This window comes from Rhinopithecus roxellana, chromosome 15 (assembly GCF_007565055.1).
Source record: "Rhinopithecus roxellana isolate Shanxi Qingling chromosome 15, ASM756505v1, whole genome shotgun sequence".
NCBI lineage: Eukaryota > Metazoa > Chordata > Mammalia > Primates > Cercopithecidae > Rhinopithecus > Rhinopithecus roxellana.
In genome coordinates this window covers 3,957,581-3,979,409 of record NC_044563.1, presented here as the reverse complement: position 1 = coordinate 3,979,409, position 21,829 = coordinate 3,957,581, and the positions used below count along the sequence as shown (strand labels likewise).

At 47.0% G+C, this 21,829-nt stretch overlaps 1 protein-coding gene across 7 annotated transcripts in view; it reads left to right on the top strand.

The window, feature by feature from the left end:
• PPFIA1 (PTPRF interacting protein alpha 1) overlaps positions 1-9,245 on the top strand; it is a 117,945-nt gene extending 108,700 nt beyond the window's left edge. For 5 of the 7 annotated variants that reach the window (XM_030917192.1, XM_030917190.1, XM_030917188.1 and 2 more), the window contains 4 exons: positions 1,376-1,444; positions 3,197-3,362; positions 6,945-7,015; positions 7,852-9,245. In XM_030917192.1, the coding sequence (XP_030773052.1) occupies positions 1,376-1,444; positions 3,197-3,362; positions 6,945-7,003 (294 nt within the window). In that variant the 3' untranslated portion in view covers positions 7,004-7,015; positions 7,852-9,245. The remainder of the gene's footprint in view (positions 1-1,375; positions 1,445-3,196; positions 3,363-6,944; positions 7,016-7,851) is intronic. The other 2 variants (XM_030917194.1, XM_030917191.1) reach the window with 1 other exon arrangement.
• Positions 9,246-21,829: the final 12,584 nt, after the last annotated feature.

Below are 21,829 nucleotides of genomic sequence, written 5' to 3'. Positions count from 1 at the left end.
GATTATAGACAGTTATTTGAATAGAAAGAAAACTAAAAAAAAAAAAAAAAACCTCAGACAACTAGTTCTTTTGTCTTTTTGTTTTTGGTCTATCATCTTTCCCTTTTCTGTTGGAAGCATGAGACTCCTCCAATAAACCAGATAAGGAGGACCTTTCATTCCAGCCCATGGGCCTTGTCAGAAGAGTGACATATATTTAGTTCCTACATGGAAAGGGTCGTATTTTTAGGTGTGCCACATGAAGATTTTATTAATTTTGTTTTTATGGGTCATTGCCTTATGTAATTCTTTTTGACTCATGGGCTCATTTGAAAAACAGGGAACTTTTATTCCTCTACAGAACATTGAATATGCCAGGCGAGGTGGCTCATGCCCACAACCCCAACACTTTGGGAGGCCCAGGTAGGCAGATTGCTTGAGTCCAGGAGTTCAAGACCAGCCTGGCCATCATGGTGAAGCTCTGTCTCTACAAAAAAATACAAAAAATTAGCCGGGTGTGGTGGCACATGCCTGTAGTCCCAGCTACTTGGGAGGCCAAGGCAGGGGGATCACTTGGCCCAGGAAGTGGAGGTTGTGATGAGCTGCGATTGCGCCACTGCACTCCAGCCTGGGTGACAGTCGAGTGAGACCCCATCCCAAAGAAAAAGAAAAAAAAGGGGGGGGGAGCATTGAATATCTTTTGCCGGTACCCCTGACCAACCCACATACCCTTGTTAATATGACTCCAAGGATCACGGATCCCTTTCTGCAAAAGTCCATCCATAGACTCCACATTAGATGCCCTGATTTAAAATATTATTATGGTTCATTATAGTCATATAGTGAAGGAATTGTTTTTTTGTTTGTTTGTTTTGAGATGGAGTTTCACTCTTGTTGCCCAGACCGGAGTGCAATGGTGCGATCTTGGCTCACTGCACCCTCTGCCTCCCAGGTTCAAGTGATTTTCCTGCCTCAGCTTCCCAAGTAGCTGAGATTACTGGCACACGCCACCACGCCCAGCTAATTTTTGTATTTTTAGTAGAGACAGGGTTTCACCACGTTGCCAATCTGGTCTCAAACTCCTGACCTCAAGTGATCTGCCTGTCTCGGCCTCCCAAAGTACTGGGATTACAGGCATGAGTCACCACACCCAGGTCCTAATTTTTCTATTTTTAGTAGAGACAGGGTTTTACCATGTTGACCAGTTTGGTCTTGAACTCCAGACCTCAGGTGGTTTGCCCGCCTCGGTCTCCCAAAGTGTTGGGATTACAGGCATGAGCCACCGCACCCAGCCAGCAGTGAGGGAGGTTAAGTCTTGGTTTAAAAAACAATTATGCTAACACCCTTCAAATTAGATTTGATGAAAGTTTTATTTGTTATTCTTTGGTTATTTCAGGCTCGTGCTGTCTTGGAAAGAGAATTTAACAACCTTTTGGTCATGGGGACTGATAGAAGGTTTGATGAAGTAAGTTTTTGGCCTAATGTTCTTTAAATGTCTATGAAATGTGTATAAATGTTTAAATGTGTGTGAAATGTAAGCTGTTATTATTATACTCAGGACATCATGTAGCTAGGCAGTCTCTCTGGATGTTAGAAGTTAGGCTTTGCTCTTATGAATTTATTAACAAATGAGCCTTTAAAAACTAATACCTGGGCCAGGCGCGGTGGCTCATGCGTGTAATCCCAGCACTTTGGGAGGCGGAGGCAGGGGGATCACCTTAGATCAGGAGTTTAAGACCAGCCTGGCCAATATGGTGAAACCCCATCTCTACTAAAAAACACAAAAATTAGCCAGGCGTGGTGGTAGGTGCCTATAATCGCAGCTACTTGGGAGGCTGAGGCTGGAGAATCGCTTAAACCTGGGAGGTGGAGGTTGCAGTGAGCTGAGATTGCGCCACTGCACTCCAGCCTGGGCGACAGAGAGGAACTCCATCTCAGAAAGGAAAAAACACCCCCCCCCCCCCAAAAAAAAAACCACAAAAGTAATACCTTCAAGAAAGTAGTTTTGTTTTTATTTTTGCTATTTAATTTTTGACATCCCTCAAAAATGGTTTTCACATCATAAAACACTGGTTGCAGCTTAGGAACAGAGTCTGTAAGTTGGGTTTTAGGGACCACTAGGTATCCTACCCCAGTCCAGAGTATACTCCTCATAATCCTGTGCATTGGTGGGGTGGCGTGTTTCAGAAGTATATTAAAAATACAAAATGTTGGCCGGGCGCGGTGGCTCAAGCCTGTAATCCCAGCACTTTGGGAGGCCGAGACGGGCGGATCACGAGGTCAGGAGATCGAGACCATCCTGGCTAACACGGTGAAACCCCGTCTCTACTAAAAAAATACAAAAAACTAGCCGGGCGAGGAGGCGGGCGCCTGTAGTCCCAGCTACTCGGGAGGCTGAGGCAGGAGAATGGCGTAAACCCGGGACGTGGAGCTTGCAGTGAACTGAGATCCGGCCACTGCACTCCAGCCTGGGCGACAGAGCAAAACTCCATCTCAAAAAAAAAAAATAAATAAAAATACAAAATGTTAATTTCCCCTTCAAACCATGACTCATTTGTTTCACACTATTAGGAGTCTCTTAATTGGACCTTAAGAAAACTTTGAGTTTGACAGAATAGAAGGCCACCTCTAAAGATGAAGCACTCGTTGGCTATATCGTGGCATAAGATAGAATTGTTTATAACTTAAACATTGTTTGTAGAGCTGCACGTGGCAGGGGCACACCTGTAGTCCCAGCTGCTTAGGAGGCTGCAGTGGGAGGATGGCTTGAGCCCAGGAGTTTGAGGTTACAGTGAGCTATAATCACACCACTGCATTCCAGCCTGGGCAACAGATCTAGACTCTGTCTGTAAAAAAATAAATAAAAATGAAAAATAAACTATTTTTAAGATAAATAAAAATGTATTATGTAGCAAGAAAGTGATTCCTGCAAGGTAAGAAGTAGAACACGATGCTGGGGAGAAGGAGCACATCCCATGGCCCAGCACTGACCTCACTTCGCCAGCTGAGGCCCAGCCGGACCATCACCATGCCCCGTTTCACGCTGAAGTTCCAGTTTGGGCAATATATTGGGTGGTCATCAAGAAGGGATGAAATACATGTGAACAAGAATACGTACATTCTTGAGTTCAGCAGTCATTTTAAAGGACATTTAACTTTACATCTCTGACCTTTATTTTTTAAAATGAATCTTGTTTTTTGTTCTTTAATTTACCAGGATGATGATAAAAGCTTTAGGAGAGCACCTTCATGGAGAAAAAAGTTTAGACCAAAGGACATTCGCGGCTTAGCTGCTGGGTCAGCAGAGACTCTCCCTGCAAACTTCCGGGTCACTTCTTCCATGTCTTCCCCCTCAATGCAGCCAAAGAAGATGCAGATGGACGGTATGTGATGGGTCGCGCTAACCTGCCACTTGCTGGGAGCATGAGCAGCTTTTTGTCTGGAACATTAATCATGATCTAAAACGGCCTAGTTAATATGTTACAAGGCACTTGAGTATGGTTGCATGTCCAAATATAAATGTTTTTAAATTAACTCTAACATTTGTTTATAAAAGTTTAACCATAACAATAGAGTTTTTAAAACATTCTTGTCTGGTTGAATCTTAGCATATTTTTCCAACTAATAAAGCTCAGTATTTGTCTGTGTTCTCAGAGAGAGACTGAGGCATACTTGTAAATATGTGTCTGTGACAGGCCGTGCTAGGAAGCTCTTTCAGGAAATAGTAGTGTAGTAGTAGCTTCCAAACCACATGATTTACTGCTCTCCACATCGGAGAATATAACAGTATATTTTAAAGAACACACAGTTTACAGCTTGTGTGAGCTCTGCCTGTCCTTTCGGCCCTCCCTGCTGCTGCTGTTCTGTGCAGTCACGTGTCTACCCATTAGAGGGCAGGGAAGGGAGGAAGGTGAACCTCCAAGAAGTCCCCAGTGGAGCGAGGCAGCCATGAATATACCAGCCAGAAAGAATCACTGCCATGATTTCAAGCACAGTTTGGGATTTTCCCTTTGACAGCTGCTTTGATTTGAGGTTAACAGTTGACCATGGCTTCCCGACAGGTCTCTCAGCTCTGATCTTGTACTCATCTAATGAAAGGCAGTGCACAGGTTGAAGAGCCAGGCTGCCTAGGTGTGACTCCAGCTCTGCCGCTAGGAGGTGCATGACCCTGAGCAAGTCATTTAACTGTGCCTCGGTTTCCCCATCTGTAAAATGGTCGTCGTGGTAGTGTCTTCCTCATAGAGTAGTTGCGATGATTAAATGCATCATTCATAAAGCTGGTGAAGTTCTGAGCCTGTGTCAGTGGGGGCCGTATGGCAGCCCCTGTGCTACACACAGGTGTCACTCATGCTCAGTTCTGAGGCCAGTGAGCAGACTGAAGGAAAGGAAGTGGCATTAAAAACTGTGCTAATCCTTGAGGCCAGGAGTTCGAGACCTGCCTGGCCAACGTGGCAAAATCCCATCTCTACAAAAGTACAAAAATTAACCAGGTGCGGTGGCACACGCTTGTAATCCCAGCTACTTGGGAGGCTGAGGCATGAGAATCATTTGGATTTGGGAGGCAGAGGGTGCAGTGAGCCGAGATTGTGCCACTGCACTCCAGCCTTGATGACAGACTGAGACCGTGTCTCAAAAAAAAAAAAAAAAATTTTTTTAAGTGCTAATTAGGGGCCAGGTATGATGATGGCTTATGCCAGTAATCCTAGCACTCTGGGAGGCTGAGAGGCAGGAGGATCACTTGAGCTCAAGTTTGAGACTAGCCTGGGCAACACAGTGAGACTCCATCTCTACAAATAATAATAATAATTGAAAACTGTGCTAATGGGGTTTTTGCAAATTTTTTTTGGCATCAGCCCCTCCCATAAGTAGGTTCATAAATTTTGTTCTCTATCACCTGTATAAAAATCAAAAGAAAAGTACATTTATAAAAAACCTTAGTTAAGCTGGACACTTTGGGTGAGAATAGCTTACTTTGTGGCATTTCTGGTAAAAGGCTGTATTATTTATTTATTGTTTGCCAGAGTTTGATAATATACTTAAGGGGGAAAACTCAGTATATCTTTTAACTAGGAACTTTCTAAAAATTAGCATTTTTCCTCCAAGAGTCATGCGGATAATTCTTAGAAAGTGTGACTGTAACTTGGCCTTCAGCTCAAGCGCTGCCACCTGCAGAGTCCACATGAGTGCTTGCTTGTTTGCTTGTGGCTTCCATTTCAGTTTTCCTTCTGATACATCACATTTCCCTTATTAAATGTTAACAGGAATATTAAGAATGAGAGTTTGGATGGATGAAAAGTAAACCTAGGCCCGGCACGGTGGCTCACACCTGTAATCCCAGCACTTTGGGGGGCCGAGGTGGGTGGATCACCTGAGGTCAGGAGTTGGAAACCAGCCTGGCTAACATGGTGAAACCCTGTGTCTAGTAAAAGTACAAAAAATTTTGCCAGGCATGGTGACACATGCCAATAATCTCATCTACTTGGGAGGCTGAGGCAGGAGAATGGCTTGAACCTGGGAGGCGGAGGTTGCAGTGAGCTGAAATCATGCCACTGATCTCCAGCCTGGGCGACGAGCAAAACTGTCTCAAAAAAAAAAAAAAAAAAAAAAGTAAACCTAAAAGGTATGGAGAATTTATTATAAAGAAGACTTTTTACCCTTACATAAATAACTCGGGCACAAGCCTACTAAAGGGATTATATTATTATTATTTTTATTATTATTGAGACAGGGTCTCACTCTGTTGCCCAGGTTGGAGTGCAGTGGCTCAGTCTCGGCTTACTGCAACCTCAGCCTCCCAAGTAGCTGGGACCACAGGTGCGCACCACCACGCCTGGCAAATTTTTAAAATTTTTTGTAGAGGTGGGGTCCCACCATGTTGCCCAGGCTGGTCTTAAACTCTTGGGCTCAAGCAATCCTCCTGCCTTGACTTCCCAGATTGCTGGAATTATAGGCACGAGCCACCGTGCTGAGCAAAACTGATTATTTTAGTGGCTTTTTAACTAAGGGAATGTGGGGTAAACTCCAGCAGGTCTCCCAGGCTCTTAGAGGCAGAGGGTTTGTGAAGATCATCTGTCCTAACCAGTAGTCCCAACTGTCTTAACGTCTTTGCTGGAACCATGCAGGATGTTGATAAGTGTTCCTGGTATACCTGTGGGAAAACAAAAAACATATAACCGGGAGCAGCCAGTACCTGTTTCTGATTTGTAAAAACTTAAAATCCAGGTTGTTAATGGAAATCAGGCTTACTTCTGGCCACACAGTGTGTTTCTTGAACAAGAACGAAAACCGGTGGTGTCTATGATTAATATTTCTAGTAGGAACTGAGACTGGGCTTCAGTTTTTAGATCAGCCCTCACCCCACTCCCTGGCCAACGCCCCACCCCTGCAGCCAGATCTCTGCACCTGCTCTGCTCCTCCCCAGGAGAAAAGGACATGGCCTCCCAGACACCGCAGCTAGTGCTGGTCTGCAAGGTTCTCTCCCCTCGTCTTAGGCTGGCATTGTACCCGGTGTCGTCGGCCTCTGTGCTCAGCGGGGCTAGGCGGCATCAGCAGTGCCGCTTGGTGTTTCCTTCATACCAGTGTTAGAGATGGAGCACGTAGGGCAGGGAGAAAGCCCCATTAGTCTATGAATGTAGAGTTTAGTAGCAGACAAAGGGATCACTCTAAGTGGGGGTCATTTATGCAGATGTACATTCTGAAATTGTTACTGTATTATTTGGTGCTTGGTATTTCGGAGTAGTGTTCCAGAGTCTCCTGGGGCTCCTTGGGAGCTGGGGAGAGCCACCACTGGGTGACACTTGGATCTCTCTCTGGCTCCATCCCGCCCACTCAGGCAGCTCCCCTCAGGTCCCTCCGTAGGTGCTGCTGTAGTTGTGAAGATGTGTGTCTACTTGTGCCCTCATGTGATGTTCTAAGACTAACTGCACGCTGTGTTTGCACGCTTCCTCTCGTGGCTGTTGAAACAGGCAATGTATCAGGAACACAGAGGTTGGATTCTGCTACAGTCAGGACTTACTCCTGCTAAAGTCTCCTGTTGGTGAGTAGAGAGCACCACAACCCCTGGAGGTGGCTCAGAGGCACAGCAGGAGTCATCGGAGCTGCAGTGCCAGACTAGGGGTGTGGACCATGAAAGCCAATGCAGTTTTTGGGGAATTTAAAATATACAGAGACACAAGCTCTCCATACCCATTAAGATAATGTTGTTGTTACAATTGATCATAAAGAGGTTAGTGTGTCCTCTTTTTTTTAAGGGGAAAAAAAAAACGTATTTTCATCTTTTCCTTAAACCTGAAAATGCTGACTCATTTTAATTGTCTGTGGGTGTCATGCGGGTGGAGTGGGGAGGAGAGCAGAGCATGGCAGAGCGCGTCGGGGGAGAGTCTCACCCTGGCGTCGTTATGCACATGGCCTTGATTCCTAAGCTTGCTTCGTTTTAAATGCACATTCTTGAATGAAACAAGCCCAAAGTTTTGTGGTTAATTACATACTGTATTAAGTGTGACACTAATAGCCTGTCAGTTTGGAGACTGGTTCTTAAAACTGCGGACTCTGGCTGGTGAGTGGCCCGCCCTCTCCTTGCTGTTCTAAGCAATTTTAAGGTCTCCGTTGGCATATTTGACTGGTTTGTTCATCTTTTATTTGTAATTGGTAACTTGTGAGCCAAAATGAAGTCAGCCAACGAACTGTCTCATTGATGTGCATAGCCCTCGATGTTCTAGCCAGTGATTCTCAGAGCAGCTACGGCACAGAAAGTGACGGTCCTGGAGGGGAGGGGCCAGGGCTGGGACGTTTGGGCCCCAGCGTCAGAAGCTCCCTTTCGTCAGTATGGCCCAGCCTGCACTGAGTGGCTTTTTGTTTGTGTTTATTTTCCAGTTTACCCACACTACTTCTACCGATGATTACGCAGCATTTGAATCCAACAAAGACTACATTTTAGAATCCAATGGAATCTTTAATCTGTTAATACTTGTTATATGAACCCTAAGATATTTTATTACAGAGTTTTTAATTAGTGAAAAATTCATGAATACCATAGAGAAAATATTTTAGAATTTAATGTTTCTTATATTTATGTAAACTTATGACTCTTCATTTATATAGTTACTTACTTTTTCATGTATATCCAGGCTATAAATATCCTTTCAAATCATGTTCTTATACCTAATTTTAGTCTTTCAGATGAATGTACTGTAATGCTTGTATGTATAAATCCTATGAATAGAGGGCTTTTGTAAATTATGCATTTATTGTAATTATCATTAATTTTTTAATGATAAACCATGAAAAGGATTTTACTACATTTATAAAATTATGACAGAAGCAATGTGCATTATCCTTTACAGACGCAGCCTAGCTCTACAGCAATCATTCTGAAATAAGCATACCTAATTTCAGGCAATTGTATTTTAATGACTGACCTTAACTATACTTTTTCTAGTAAGAAATGCTTTATTCTGCAGCATGAACAGATTTAAAATAGCTGGTGTTAAGTATCAGCTCCTAATAGAATGTGGACTGAAAAGACTATCACTACACTATGAGAAGCCCCTAGCACTGGTTAGCGCTTTCCTAGCCTCGTCTCTGGATTTGGGGAGCTTGCCTTCAGTGGCTGACAGAGACCGTGAGCTGGGAGCAGTTCTCTCAGCTGGAGAGACTCCGGATGGGGGACCAGCCCAGCCCCTGCGCCCTCTTCCCTGCCTCTGCTCCTTGGGAGCGGGTGGAGAGACACCCATGTAGCTCTCCTTAGGGCCAGCCACCAAGCACCACGCTCTCATTCTGCAAGTCGGTGCACACAGCGGATGAAGGCAGGAGACCCAGAAAGCAGTGCAGTGCAGCTCTAATAAAGGCCTTATTTTTCTTATGTAAATCATCTTTTTACATTTGTTTGTAAACATGTTTAAAGAATGAACCTAGTGGGACACTTTTAGACCTCGATGTTATAGCCATTTTGGATTGTGTAAGTTGCAGATGTGGCTTTTACTTTTTCAATGGCATATTAAAAAGCCAGCAAAGCGTGTCAGACCATGGCGTGGTATTTACTGTGCAGCAGATACAGAGGTGGAGGCAGCCTGTCTTTTCACAGTTGGTTTCTGCTTTTAATTTACTTGTACAATTCATTGTTACTGTTCTGTTTTTCTATTAATCTTTTGTGAACTTCCTGATTATGTAACAAAGTATGTACAGTCTACTTTTGAACTATTTTTATCACAGTATTATTTATTGCTTTCTTTCAATAAAGTACTGAAGCTTTTTCCACTGCCAATGAAGAATACGGAGAATCAGCTCTAATTGCATTGGAACCGACCATAGCTGTTTTGGAAGGCAGTGTCACCATATGGCAATTGTATTATAGAAGTCAAGTGACAGAATAAAGCAGCCAGGAGATAAAGCACAGGTTCAGGGGACCATCCTGCCCGCTTCTCCGGAGGTCCCCAGCCTGCATTACCGCAGGAGACGGGTGCCTGGTGTTAAATGCAAATGTGGGGGCTCACATACACAGTCCGTGGGTAGGGCTCAAAGGCAGAGCCTAGGCCATGGACTGCGCGCATGCACGCGTGTCCCTTAACGCTGTTTCCCAGCTCCGCTTCCTTCCTCAGTGCTGGCTTCACACTCCCATCTGCTCTCCCTGCCTGCTCACGAGGTGGCTCCCAGGCCCGCACCCTTCCACACTGACGGCCTCTGGAAATCAGGAAGCCTGGGTCCCTAATAGCTCACATCCAGTCCTGAGCTGTGAAGCAGCCCAGTGTGGCAGAGGGGAGACGACACGCTGACGGGCTGGGGGAGTCAAGCAGGTCCCACCCATGGAAGTGGGTGAGCTCAGTCCCCTCAGGCTGCAAGGCTGCAAGCTGATGCCCAAGAGGAAAGGCAGACACCAGCAAGTGGCCCTTCTCCTCGTCCCACCTCAGTGTGGCCACTGAGCCCAGGATTCGCAGAGCCCACGGCCAACACCACCCCACCTGGAGCGGGCATCAGCGGCCACCTCCGACGTCACCTGGGTCTCTGTTTCCTCATTCTGTCTCCGCGGCCGACACCTCCTCTGAGTGGCACGTGCTGTCACGTGGGTCAGTGTCCTGGGACGTTTCTCCTGGGCAGCCATCAGGGGTGTTCTGTGCTTGCCTGTTTAGAGCCTGTGTTTGCTGATCTTCCCACTTAACGTAGGGAAAGCCTTGTTTTCTGTACTTCCTCGTTCTTGAGGTTCACTGAAGTGTGAGGTTTACAACATAATGTAGTGCCTCCCTGCTGTTTGTCATCTAATAGTCCTTTTTGGCTGAACAAAGCCAAAGGCATGCCTCAAGTATCTTAAAACTTCCAGAAAAAAAGAGATTGGGCCGGGCGTGGTGGCTCACGTCTGTAATCCAGCACTTTGGGAGGCCAAGGCGGGCGGATCACGAGGTCAAGAGATCGAGACCATCCTGGCAAACATGGTGAAACCCTGTCTCTATTAAAAATACAAAAATTGCCGGGCGCGGTGGCTCAAGCCTGTAATCCCAGCACTTTGGGAGGCCGAGACGGGTGGATCACGAGGTCAGGAGATCGAGACCATCCTGGCTAACACAGTGAAACCCCGTCTCTACTAAAAAATACAAAAAACTAGCCGGGTGAGGTGGCGGGCGCCTGTAGTCCCAGCTACTCGGGAGGCTGAGGCAGGAGAATGGCGTAAACCCGGGAGGCGGAGCTTGCAGTGAGCAGAGATCCGGCCACTGCACTCCAGCCTGGGCGACAGAGCGAGACTCCGTCTCAAAAAAAAAAAAAAAAAATACAAAAATTAGCTGGGCATGGTGGTGCACGCCTGTAGTCCCAGCTACTTGGGAGGCTGAGGCAGGAGAAACGTTTAGACCCAGGAGGTAGAGGCTACAGTGAGCTGAGCTCATGCCACTGCACTCCAGCCTGGCAACACAGCGAGACTCCATCTCAAAAAAAAAAAAAAAAAAAAAAAGACTGGGGGCAGTGGCTCATGTCTGTAATCCCAGCACTTTGGGAGGCCGAGCTGGGAAGATCAGTTGAGGCCAGGAGTTCAAGACCAGCCTGGGCAACATAGTGAGACCCCCCCCCTTCTCCACAAAGAGGAAAAAAAAAGGTGAAGACATTTTAAAATAATCAAATGACAGTTGGGCTGCAAATCGATTTGATGTCTAGGACTGTTAATCTTCACACTCCAGTGTGCGAAGCATTACCTGGCAAAAGATACAGTTGTGGGGATCCCCTCTGCATTCAAAGCGATTGAGCACTCATTCATTCACTCATTATCTACTCTGTACCGGGCTCTTTTTCAGTGCTGGAGAGACCATGGTAAGACAAAACTATTTCACCCTTCTAGGAAAAAGAAACATTTCAAGTCCTGTACATCCAGGGGAGAGCCCAGGAGTACGAGTTGCACCATGACATTGGTGTGGAGGGAGGGAGAAGTCCTCTGGGGAGCTCTGCATCACACACATCAAACGCTGAGAACCGTTTCACGTTCACGCTACGTATTTACTGTCTCCTATGAATAAAACCCCAGACAGGGTTTCAGAGAACACCAATGCAAATGGACCCGTATTAGGTAATATGCCACCTTTCTTCATGTGACCTGTCATGCACCAGCTCCTTGTGATTTATTTATTTATTTTTTGAGATGGAGTTTCACTCTTGTTGCCCAGACCAGAGTGCAGTGACACAATCTCGGCTCACTGCAACCTCTGCCTCCCGGGTTCAAGTGATTCTCCTGCCTCAGCCTCCCGAGTCACTGAGATGACAGGTGCACGCCACCACACCCGGCTACTTTTTGTTATTTTAGTAGAGACGGGGTTTCACCATGTTGGCCAGGCTGGTCTCGAACTCCTGACCTGAGGTGATCCACTCACCTCGGCCTCCCAAAGTGTTGGGATTACAGGCGTGAGCCACCATGCCCGGTTGTGAATATTTTAAATAGGTCTTGCCAGTCGACCTCAGAAGCAGCCAACGGAGTACAGTTTTTCACTCCTGATGAAGGGCGGTCGATAAGCATGACTCTCTGCCTTACACTACTCAGTTCTCATCTTCAAATAGGCCAAAACATGCTCATTGAACAAAAGCAATATAACTTAGGAATGGGGGTATTACAGAAACTGTAAGTCTTGAGGGCGTTGAATCACCAATTCTCCAACACCCTATTTTCAAGTTTTTTGTTATAATCAAAGTAATACATGCATATCATTTAAAGTAAAAAGCCGGGCGCAGTGGCTCACGCCTGTGATCCCAGAACTTTAGGAGGCTGAGGCGGGTGGATCACCTGAGGTCAGGAGGTCAAGACCAGCCTGGCCAACATAGTGAAACCTCATCTCTACTAAAAATACAAAAATTTAGCTGGGTGTGGCGGCACATGCCTGTAATCCCAGCTACTAGGGAGGCTGAGGCAGGAGAATCGCTTGAACCCAAGAGGCAGAGGTTGCAGTGAGCTGAGATTGCACCATTGCACTCCAGCCTGGGCAACAAGAGCGAAAATCCGTCTCAAAAAAAATAAAATCAAAAAAGAACAAAAGCAGCAGATCTTGCCCTTGTCCTTCCTCTCTTCCTTCCCACTCCCTAGACCATGGGGAATGGATTTAGCTATTCCTTCTATTTGCTTTCTTACTCCCAAATACTACGCGCCCAGCGTGGCCTCCTGCTTCCTCCATTTTGGGCCCTGTCTAGTGGCTTCGCATTGTGGCTGATGAGAATTTTGAGTACCTGGCACCTCCCGTCCCCTCTCCCAGCCTCCCAGCCTCCCAGCTGAGGTTAAGTCAAGTTGTTGGGGTCAAATCCATGTTCTGTTTTCATTATTGTGACTATATTATTTATTGGTGAGTCAAGTGGGATACTTCGATTATAACACGGGGCACATGGTAGGCCTACGTTCCCCAGTATCCACAGATGAACTAACACGATGTCTGGGGTTTGCTTTACAATAATCTTAGGGGAGGGAGGGATCTGCTTATGAATTGAACAACACTGACCAAGTGGACTGATGATTCTTGAAAGTGGGTGGGGCATTCATGACAGTTTTATTAATATACCTTCACATTTGTGTGAGATTTTCCATAATAAAATTTTTGCTGGGTGCAGTGGCTCACACCTGTAATCCCAACACTTTAAGGCCGAGCCTGTAGGATTTCTTGAGGCCAGGAGTTCGAGACCAGCCTGGGCAACAAAGGCTCTGCCTCTAAAGTAAATTTAAAAATTAGCAGGGTGTGGTGGCACATGCCTGTGCTTCCCGCTATTCTGGAGGCTGAGGTGGGAGGACCACTTGCACTTGGGAGGTCAAGGCTGTAGCGAGTTATGATTGTGCCACTGTACTACAGACTGGGCAACACAGCAAGACCCTTCTCAAAAGAAAAAATCCAAAAAACAAGTTTTAATAGTGGTCTCAGGCAGACCCTCTATGTGATAAACTCTTCATCTTTGGATGTTTGAGAATACTGCTGCTTACCCCTTCACTTTGTTACGGTAATTCTGCCCAGTTTCAAACCCTGACTGTAGCCCACAGCTGAAATATTTTATATCACAACCCAGCACGCACACACTATATTTCATCAATTCTGCTGTGAACATTTTTTCATATTTTGGTATCTTAAATTACGATGTGTCTTATAAGCAATGATACTGAAGGAAATCAAGAGATTTTACTCCAGGCCAGGCACGGTGGCTCACGCCTGTAATCCCAGCACTTTGGGAGGCCAAGGTGGGCGGATTGCTTGAGCTCATTAGTTCGAGACCAGCCTGGGCAACATGGCAAAACCCCGTCTCTACAAACAGTACAAAAGTTAGCCGGGTGTGGTGGGGTGTGCCTGCAGCCACAGCTGCTCAGGAGGCTGAGGTGGAAAGACGGCTTGAGCCTGGGAGGTAGAGGTTGCAGTGAGCTGTGTGATCGCACTGCTGCGCTCCAGCCTGGGCAACAGAGCAGAGCCAGACTCTGTCTCGACCACAACAGAAACATTTACCCCAAACTGTACTTTTGACATTTTTTTGAAATGGCTGTTATAGGGCCAACAGATGAAGGGTCCCTGCAAAGCTGTCCATTGTCAGAGCAATTTGCATCTGTGGAGAATGTCCATTACTGCACCCAGGCCCGAGAGATTAACTGAAATAACACCTTGAAAGGTCTGAAGAGAGCCATTTACCATCTCTGACAACTTCTACTTGTGAGGTTTCATCTACCTAATAAGAACCCCGTTTGCGAGCCAGACCTCTTCCTCCCGTCTTCCCAGAACCTCGTTTGCCAGGATCCAAGTCCTCATTCATTCTGTGGCCTCAAGACCTGACAGTGGTGTCCAAGGAGAGAATACAGTCGTGGGTTCTTAGTTTCCTTCTAGTTGGCCCAGTCCCTCTTTTCTCCTTATCACTAGAGACAGAAACTCAAAACCATGGCGTTGGGCTGCTAAAAGCCTAAAACAGAACAACAAAATGAGGCAGGTTGGACAAGCCTGGATAAGCTCCTGTACCTCCCTGGGTGGCTGCGCCTCTATTCTGAAGGCTCCTGTGTGTACACGGTAAATACACGCGTGTGCCTTTTCTCTGATTAGCCAATCTTCCTCATGCCAGGGATTTTTCAGCAAACCTTTAGGAGGCCAAGGGCCTTGGCTCCCACAACATCTTACAGTTGATGCAACACATACAGGATGTGACAAGACATTGAAGATAGGCTGCAAATTCTCTGCTCCTCCTCCCAGTGAAAGGTAAGAGTCTAACTCCCCTCCCTTAAACCTGGGCTGGCCTTAGTGACTTGTTTGACCAAAAGAATGCAGCAGACATAACTTTAAGACCTGGAGCGAGGACACAGGACAATCTCCAGCTTCCATCTGGGTTCTGTGGTACTCTTGTTGTGAAAGAAACAAGCCACCAAGTAAGAAGTCATTACTCCAAGACCACCCCGCTGTAAGGAGGCCCAAGCTAGCCACGTGGAAAGACTGGAGAGAGCTGTCTGGTGTCTGTCCCCAGCCGCTCCCGCCATCCTATATTCTAAGTGCCAGCCATACACATAGAGGCGGGGTTTCACCATGTGGGCCAGGCTGGTCTGGAACTCCTGACTTCATGATCAACCCCCCCTCAGCCTCCCAAAGTGCTGGGATTACAGGTGTGAGCCGCCGCGCCCGGCCGTGGCTGGCTTCTTTACCGCAAGCTGTTTTATCAGCAAGGTGTTTCTGACCTGTATTTTGTGCTGACCTCCCACGTCATCCTGTGACTTAGAATGCCTTAATCATCTGGCAATGCGGCCCAGTAGGTTTCAGCCTCATTTTACCCAGCTCCTATTCCAAATGGAGTTGCTCTGGTTCACACGCCTCTGACAATTACACAGCCATTGATACTGTATGTAAACCAAAAGGAAGACTCTAAGCACCCCCAACCAACTGAATAGACCCTTTCCCCTTGGCCAAGAGGATTCCAAAGAAACCTGAAAAAGTGGCCGGGCACGGTGGCTCACGCCTGTAATCCCAGCACTTTGGGAGGCCAAGGTGGGCGGATCACAAGGTCAGGAGATCAAGACCTGCCTGGCTAACATGGCAAAACCCAGTCTCTACTAAAAATACAAAAAATTATCCGGGCGTGGTGGTGGGCACCTGTAGTCCCAGCTACTCGGGAGGCTGAGGCAGAGAATCGCTTGAACCCAGGAGGCGGAGGTTGCAGTGAGCCGGGATCGTACCACTACACCCCAGCCTGGGCGACAGAATGAGACTCCGTCTCAAAAAAAAAAAAAAAAAAAAAAAAAAAAACCTGAACAACTAGTTCAGACCATGACGGGAAGTGGGAGGTCGGAGGTGCCTAATTATACCCTCTTCCCTTTGGAGTTCAGGCACAGATGATCAGCATTAACATTACAACAAAGATCTTAAGAGTGACAAAACAGACTCTTTGTACCAATACGCTACCAAATTCCAACCTGATTCTAGGATAGCATCACATGCCAGCAAACCCTGAAAGAAATCCAAGTATTTTACCCCAAATAGATTTCTTTGACACATTGTGAAATGGCTCTGCAAAGCTCTTTTAGGGGAAATTTACATTCTGTACAACCTACACTCTGCCGCCCAGGCTGCAGTGCGACCCCCAGCCTTTTCGGCACCAGGGACTGGTTTTGTGGAAGACAGTTTTTCCACGGACAGTGTGGGGTGGTTTCGAGATGAAACTGTTCCATCTCCGATCATCAGGCATTAGATTCTCAAAAGTACACAACCTAGGTTCCTCGCATGTGCAGTTCACAGTAGGGTGTGTACTCCTATGAGAATCTAATGGCATCACAGGTCTGACAGGAGGCAGAGCTCAGGTGGTAATGCTCCCTCACTGGCCACTCGCCTTCTGCTGTGGGGCCTGGTTCCTAACAGGCCACAGTCCGGTACTGGTACCATGGCCCAGGGGTTGGGGACCTCTGTTGTAGAGAATTCCCTTTTCCTTTCCAGGTCTTTTTCTGATCCTGAAGAGATGAGCTGAGAGCACCTTTGAAAGGTCTGAATAGGAAACATTTGCAATCTATTGCCTATAAAGGTGGTCAACTATGAGACTTTATCTACACAGTAAGAACCTTGGTCTCCACAACCCCTTATCTTAACCCAGACACTCCTTTCTACCACTGTCAGGTCTTTAGATAATAACACATTCAACCAACTGCCAATTAGAAAATCTGAGTCCACCTATGCCCTGTAAGCCCCTGCTTTGAGCTGTCCCACCTTTCCAGAGGGAACCAATGTATACGTCACATGTACTGATTGATGTCTTACGTCTCCTTAAAACATATAAACCAAGCTGTAACCCAACCACCTTGGGTCCATGTTCTCAGGACCTCCTGAGGCTGTGTCATGGATCATGGCCCTCACACTTAGCTCAGAATAAATCTCTTCAAATACTTTACAGAGTTTGGCATTTATTTTTATTTTGTCAATATGTATATGAAATATACCCTTAAGTGCTGGCCGTAGTGGCTCACGCCTGTAATCCCAGCACTTTGGGAGGCTGAGGCAGGGGGATCACGAGATCAGGAGATCGAGACCATCCTGGCTAACACGGTGAAACCCCATTTCTACTAAAAATACAAAAAATTAGCCAGGCACGGTGGCAGGCGCCTGTAGTCCCAGCTACTCGGGAGGCTGAGGCAGGAGAATGGCGTGAACCCAGGAGGCGGAGCTTGCAGTGAGCAGAGATCGTGCCACTGCATTCCAGCCTGAGCGACAGAGAAAGACTCCCTCTCAAAAAAAAAAAAAAAAAAAAAAAAAAAAATATATATATATATATATATATATATACACCCTTCTGTTTTCTACTGTCTAATATTTTCTACGCTGTCCCCGACTCCCACACCATGATGGTCTGCTATATTGTTTTACCTGTTGCTGTGTAAAAACCCACCCCAAAATGTTATGGTAAAAAGCAACCAAGATTTATTGCTGCTTTTGATTCAGTGGGTTGGCAATCTGGGTAACATTTTTCCTTTTTTTTTTTTTTTTTTTTTGAGACCGTTTCACTATTGTCACCCAGGCTGGAGTGCAATGGTGATCTCGGCTCACTGCAACCTCTGCCTCCCGGGTCCAAGTGATTCTCCTGCCTCAGTCTCCCATGGAGCTGGGATGACAGGTGGCCGCCACCACACCCAGCTAATTTTTGTATTTTTAGTAGAGATGGGGTTTCATCATGTTGCCCAGGCTGGTCTCAAACTCCTAACCTCAGGTGATCTTCCCACCTCGGCCTCCCAAAGTGCTGGGATTACAGGCGTCAGCCACAGCGCCCAGCCCCACTCCCCTTTTTTTAAAGTCCGAGTCATTCTGTCACCGAAGCTGGAGTGTACTGGCATGATTATAGCTCACTGTACCCTTGAACTCCTAACAGCTGGGCTCAAGGGATCCTCCCGCCTCAGCCTTCTGAGTAGCAGGGACTACAGGCATGAGCCACATGGCCTGGTTCTAAACATACATATCTTAAAATCATACTCATGTTCTATAATATAAAATTCAAGTTTGGTAATTCACGTTCCCATTGTTCACAGTATTAGCTTTCCTATTTATATTTTGAGGCCGGGTCTCCGGCTGTCACTCACACTGGAGTGCAGTGGCGAAATCATGGTTCACTGCAGCCTTGACCTCCTGGGCTCAGCTGATCCTCTTGCCTCAGTCTTCCAAGTAGCTGGGACTATAGGCACAGGCCACTACACCTGGCTAATTTTTTAAAGTTTTGTAGACACAGGGTCTCACTATGTTGCCCAGGCTGGTCTTGAACTCCTGAGCTCAAGCAATCCACCTGCCTTGGCCTCCCAAGGTGCTGGATTACAGGCATGCGTCACTGTGCTTGGCCTTTGGCTTTCTTATTGAGTATTTATTTTTACAATCCCTTTGGAACTTACATTCTACGTTCATTTTAAGTAGGAAATGTTTCATTTTTTCTCTTCCTCACTGTGTGTGATGCTGCCTGTCTCCCCGTTCTGCAGTTGCCTTAACCTCTCTGTACTAGGGTGGGCTAAATATCTGGAACAAATGGACTCCAAACTCAGTATCTTAAACACAACAGGATTTTCTTTTGCTTTCATGTAACAGGCCAGGGTGCATGTCCAGGTCAGGCAGAGGAGGAGAAAGGGATAGAAAGGAAGATCTGTTCCATGCAGTCTTACAGGGACGCAGGCTGCTGGGCTCTGCCATCCTCAGCACAGGGCTTCCGAGGTTGCACCTGTCACCTGTGGTAGGCTGAATAATGGCCTCTAAATATGTCTGCATCCTAATCGTCAGAACATGTGAATGTTGCTTTACATGGCAAAAAGGAGTTAGCAGATGTGATGACATTAAGGACCTTGAGATGGGAGGATGATCCTGGATATTCCGGGTGGGTCTGAAATGGCATCCCAAGTGTTCTTGTAATAGGGAGGCAAAGAGACATATCCGTACAGAGAGAAAACAGGTGTGAAGATGAGTGCGTGGGTCTGAGGGATGCGAGAAGCTAGAAAGGCCACAGATGGTTTCTCCCCTAGAGTCTCCAAACGGAATGAGCTCCTGCTGACACCTTGACTTTAGCCCATGACACTGAATTCAGACTCTGGCTTCCAGAGCTGAAGAGCATATGTTTGCATTGTTCTGAGGCACTGAGTCTGTCATAAAGTGTAGCAGCAGCCTAGGAAGCTGGTCCACGGTAGGAGGCAGCCCCGGGGAGGTATGATGGTCCGGGCTCAGAAGCCATGCATGTCACTTCCCCTCACATTCCATGGGTGAGAACCTGGCCACGTGGCAGCTCCCAACTCCAAGAGAAGCTGGGGAATGTAGCAGAGCTGGACACCCACATGTCCACTTAGTACCAAGGAGGGCGGGGGCACTGGGTGGACAGCTACGTCTCTGTCACGTGTGTTGAGTCCTACAGACCTGCGTGGTGGTGCAAATGCCCCAGATCCCATCTGCACCCTAAGTTACAGACTGGTTTGCTCAGGTCCTGGCCATAAGGCTGTCTTGATATCCCTCTTTGGCTGCATGGGTTTTTAACATTTTTCTTTTTATTTTTTTAAGACAAGGTCACACTGTGTTGCCCTAGCTGGTCTTGCACTCCCGGGCTCTAGTGATTCCTCCCACCTTGGCCTTCCCAAGTAGCTGGGACCACTGGCGTGCCCTGGCTGCGTGCTTCTTCTACAAGCATGGGTGACCAGGCCCAGCAGGTTTGCAGTTGCAGGCCCACTCAGCACTCTGCATTCCTCTTCATTTCTGGCTCACAGACATATCACCTTTTTTTTTTTTTTTTTTTTATGGAGTCCCGCTCTGTCTCCCAGGCTGCAGTGCAATGGCGCGATCTCAGCTCACTGCAACCTTCACCTCCTGGGTTTGAGCGATTCTCCTGCCTCAGCCTCCCAGGTAGCTGGGATTACAGGCGCCTGCCACCATGCCTGGCTAATTTTTGTATATTTATTAGAGATGGGGTTTTACCAGGTTGGCCAGGATGGTCTCGGACTCCTGACCTCAAGTGATCCACCTGCCTCGGCCTCCCAAAGTGCTGGGATTATAGGCGTGAGCCACCACGCCTGCACCAGTTTTGTTTTTGTTTTTGTTTGTTTGTTTGAATTTTAGGAGAGACGGAGCTTCACCATGCTGGCCAGGCTGGTCTCAGATTGCTAACCTCAAGTGATCCGCCTGCCTTGGCCTCCCAAAGTGCCAGGATTATAGGCATGAGCTACCGTGCCTGGCCTCCACCTATTTTTGAGCACAGCTATACTCATTGCTTTGCAAATTTTACACTGTATGTGTAATTCCTCTGCGGCCAGCCTCAGTCTCTGCCACACATTGTCCCGCAGAGCACAATGGGCATGTGGAAGAGGGCGCTGCCCCTTTCTCCCTGGGAGCCACTCTGAAGCAGCCCGCTCTTCACCGGCAGCAGACTGGTCTTTCTAAGCCAGGAACACTGCCCTCCTGCTGAAAAGTCTGCAGTGAGCTTTGGCTTTCCTTCTCTGTCAAAGGGAAGCAATGATATCCACCTCACTGGCAGAAAGGAGACTCATGGCTGCTCAGGCTGGGGGACAGAGGATGAAGGGGGACTGGCTGCTCAGGCTGATGGACAGGGGACGAAAGGGGACTGGCAGTTGATGAGTAGGGTTTTTTTCTGGGGGAGGGTAAATGTTCTAAAATTAGGCTATGGTGACGGTTGTACAACCCTGTGAATATGCTACAAAAAACCCCAAAATACTGACTGTTTGTACTGAATTGTATGTGAATTATATGTCAATAAAGCTGGTCTTACAACAATGATTTCCAGCTTGTAAAGCTGTTTTGAGGAAAAAATGGAATACCCTGCCTGAAAAATCTCATCGTGGCAGCCCTTCGAACGTGAGGCCTCTGCTTCTGGGTACGCCTGCCCCGTTTATGCCCTGTTTGGCCTCCAATACCCACATTTGTTACGCTCAGTCAAGATGCCTCCTTTTGGAGCCCTCTCCAAGGCCCTTTCAATCATCTGCCTTTCAAATCTGGATTGCCTGTGAGGAAGGCTGAGTTGTGATTTTTTTTGCCTTCGTGGTCCCCTTCGTCCATGAAAAACAGTAAAAATTATGTTTTATAATCATGTTACTGTAAGGAAAAATATATTGCTATATATATATACTTTTTTTTTTTTTTTTTTGAGACGGAGTCTCACTCTCTCATCCAGGCTGGAGTGTAGTGGCACGATCGTGGCTCACTGCAAACTCCGCCTCCCAGGTTCAAGTGATTCTTCCGCCTCAGCCTCCCAAGTAGCTGGGATTACAGGCACCCGCCATCACGCCCGGCTACTTTTTGTACTTTAATTGTAGAGACAGGGGTTCACCATGTTGGCCAGGCTGGTCTCGAACTCCTGACCGCAGGTGATCCGCCTGCCTTGGCCTCCCACAGTGCTGGGACTACAGGCGTGAGCCACCATACTCAGCCACTATATTTTCTTTAAATGTTTTCTTGAATAAAACGCATTTTCTTCAACCTAAAAGTTCATTTTTCCAATTTTAATAGAAATAAGAACATTTCTGTGGGAGCCCAAAGATATGTCCACAGCCTAATCCTCAGTACCTGTGACTATGACCTCTTATGGCAAAGGGTGTGATGCAGTGAGGGCCTTGACAGGAGGGGTTTGTGCTGGATCAATGCAGTCACAGGGCCCCCTCTGAGATGGACACCACCGGCTATGCCTGCTTTTTTGACTATGATTTCATACCTCTGTAGAGGTAGAAATTAACCTTTAAAAAATAGGCAGCAATGTGGCCTGGCACTGTGGTGGCTCACACATGTAATCCCAGTGCAGGAGGGCAACTTGAGCGCAGGAGATCAGCATTAGCAACAGAGCAGGACCCAGTATCTACAAAAATATTACAAAATTAGAGGCCGGGCGCGGTGGCTCACACCTGTAATCCCAGCACTTTGGGAGGCCGAGGTGGGAGGAT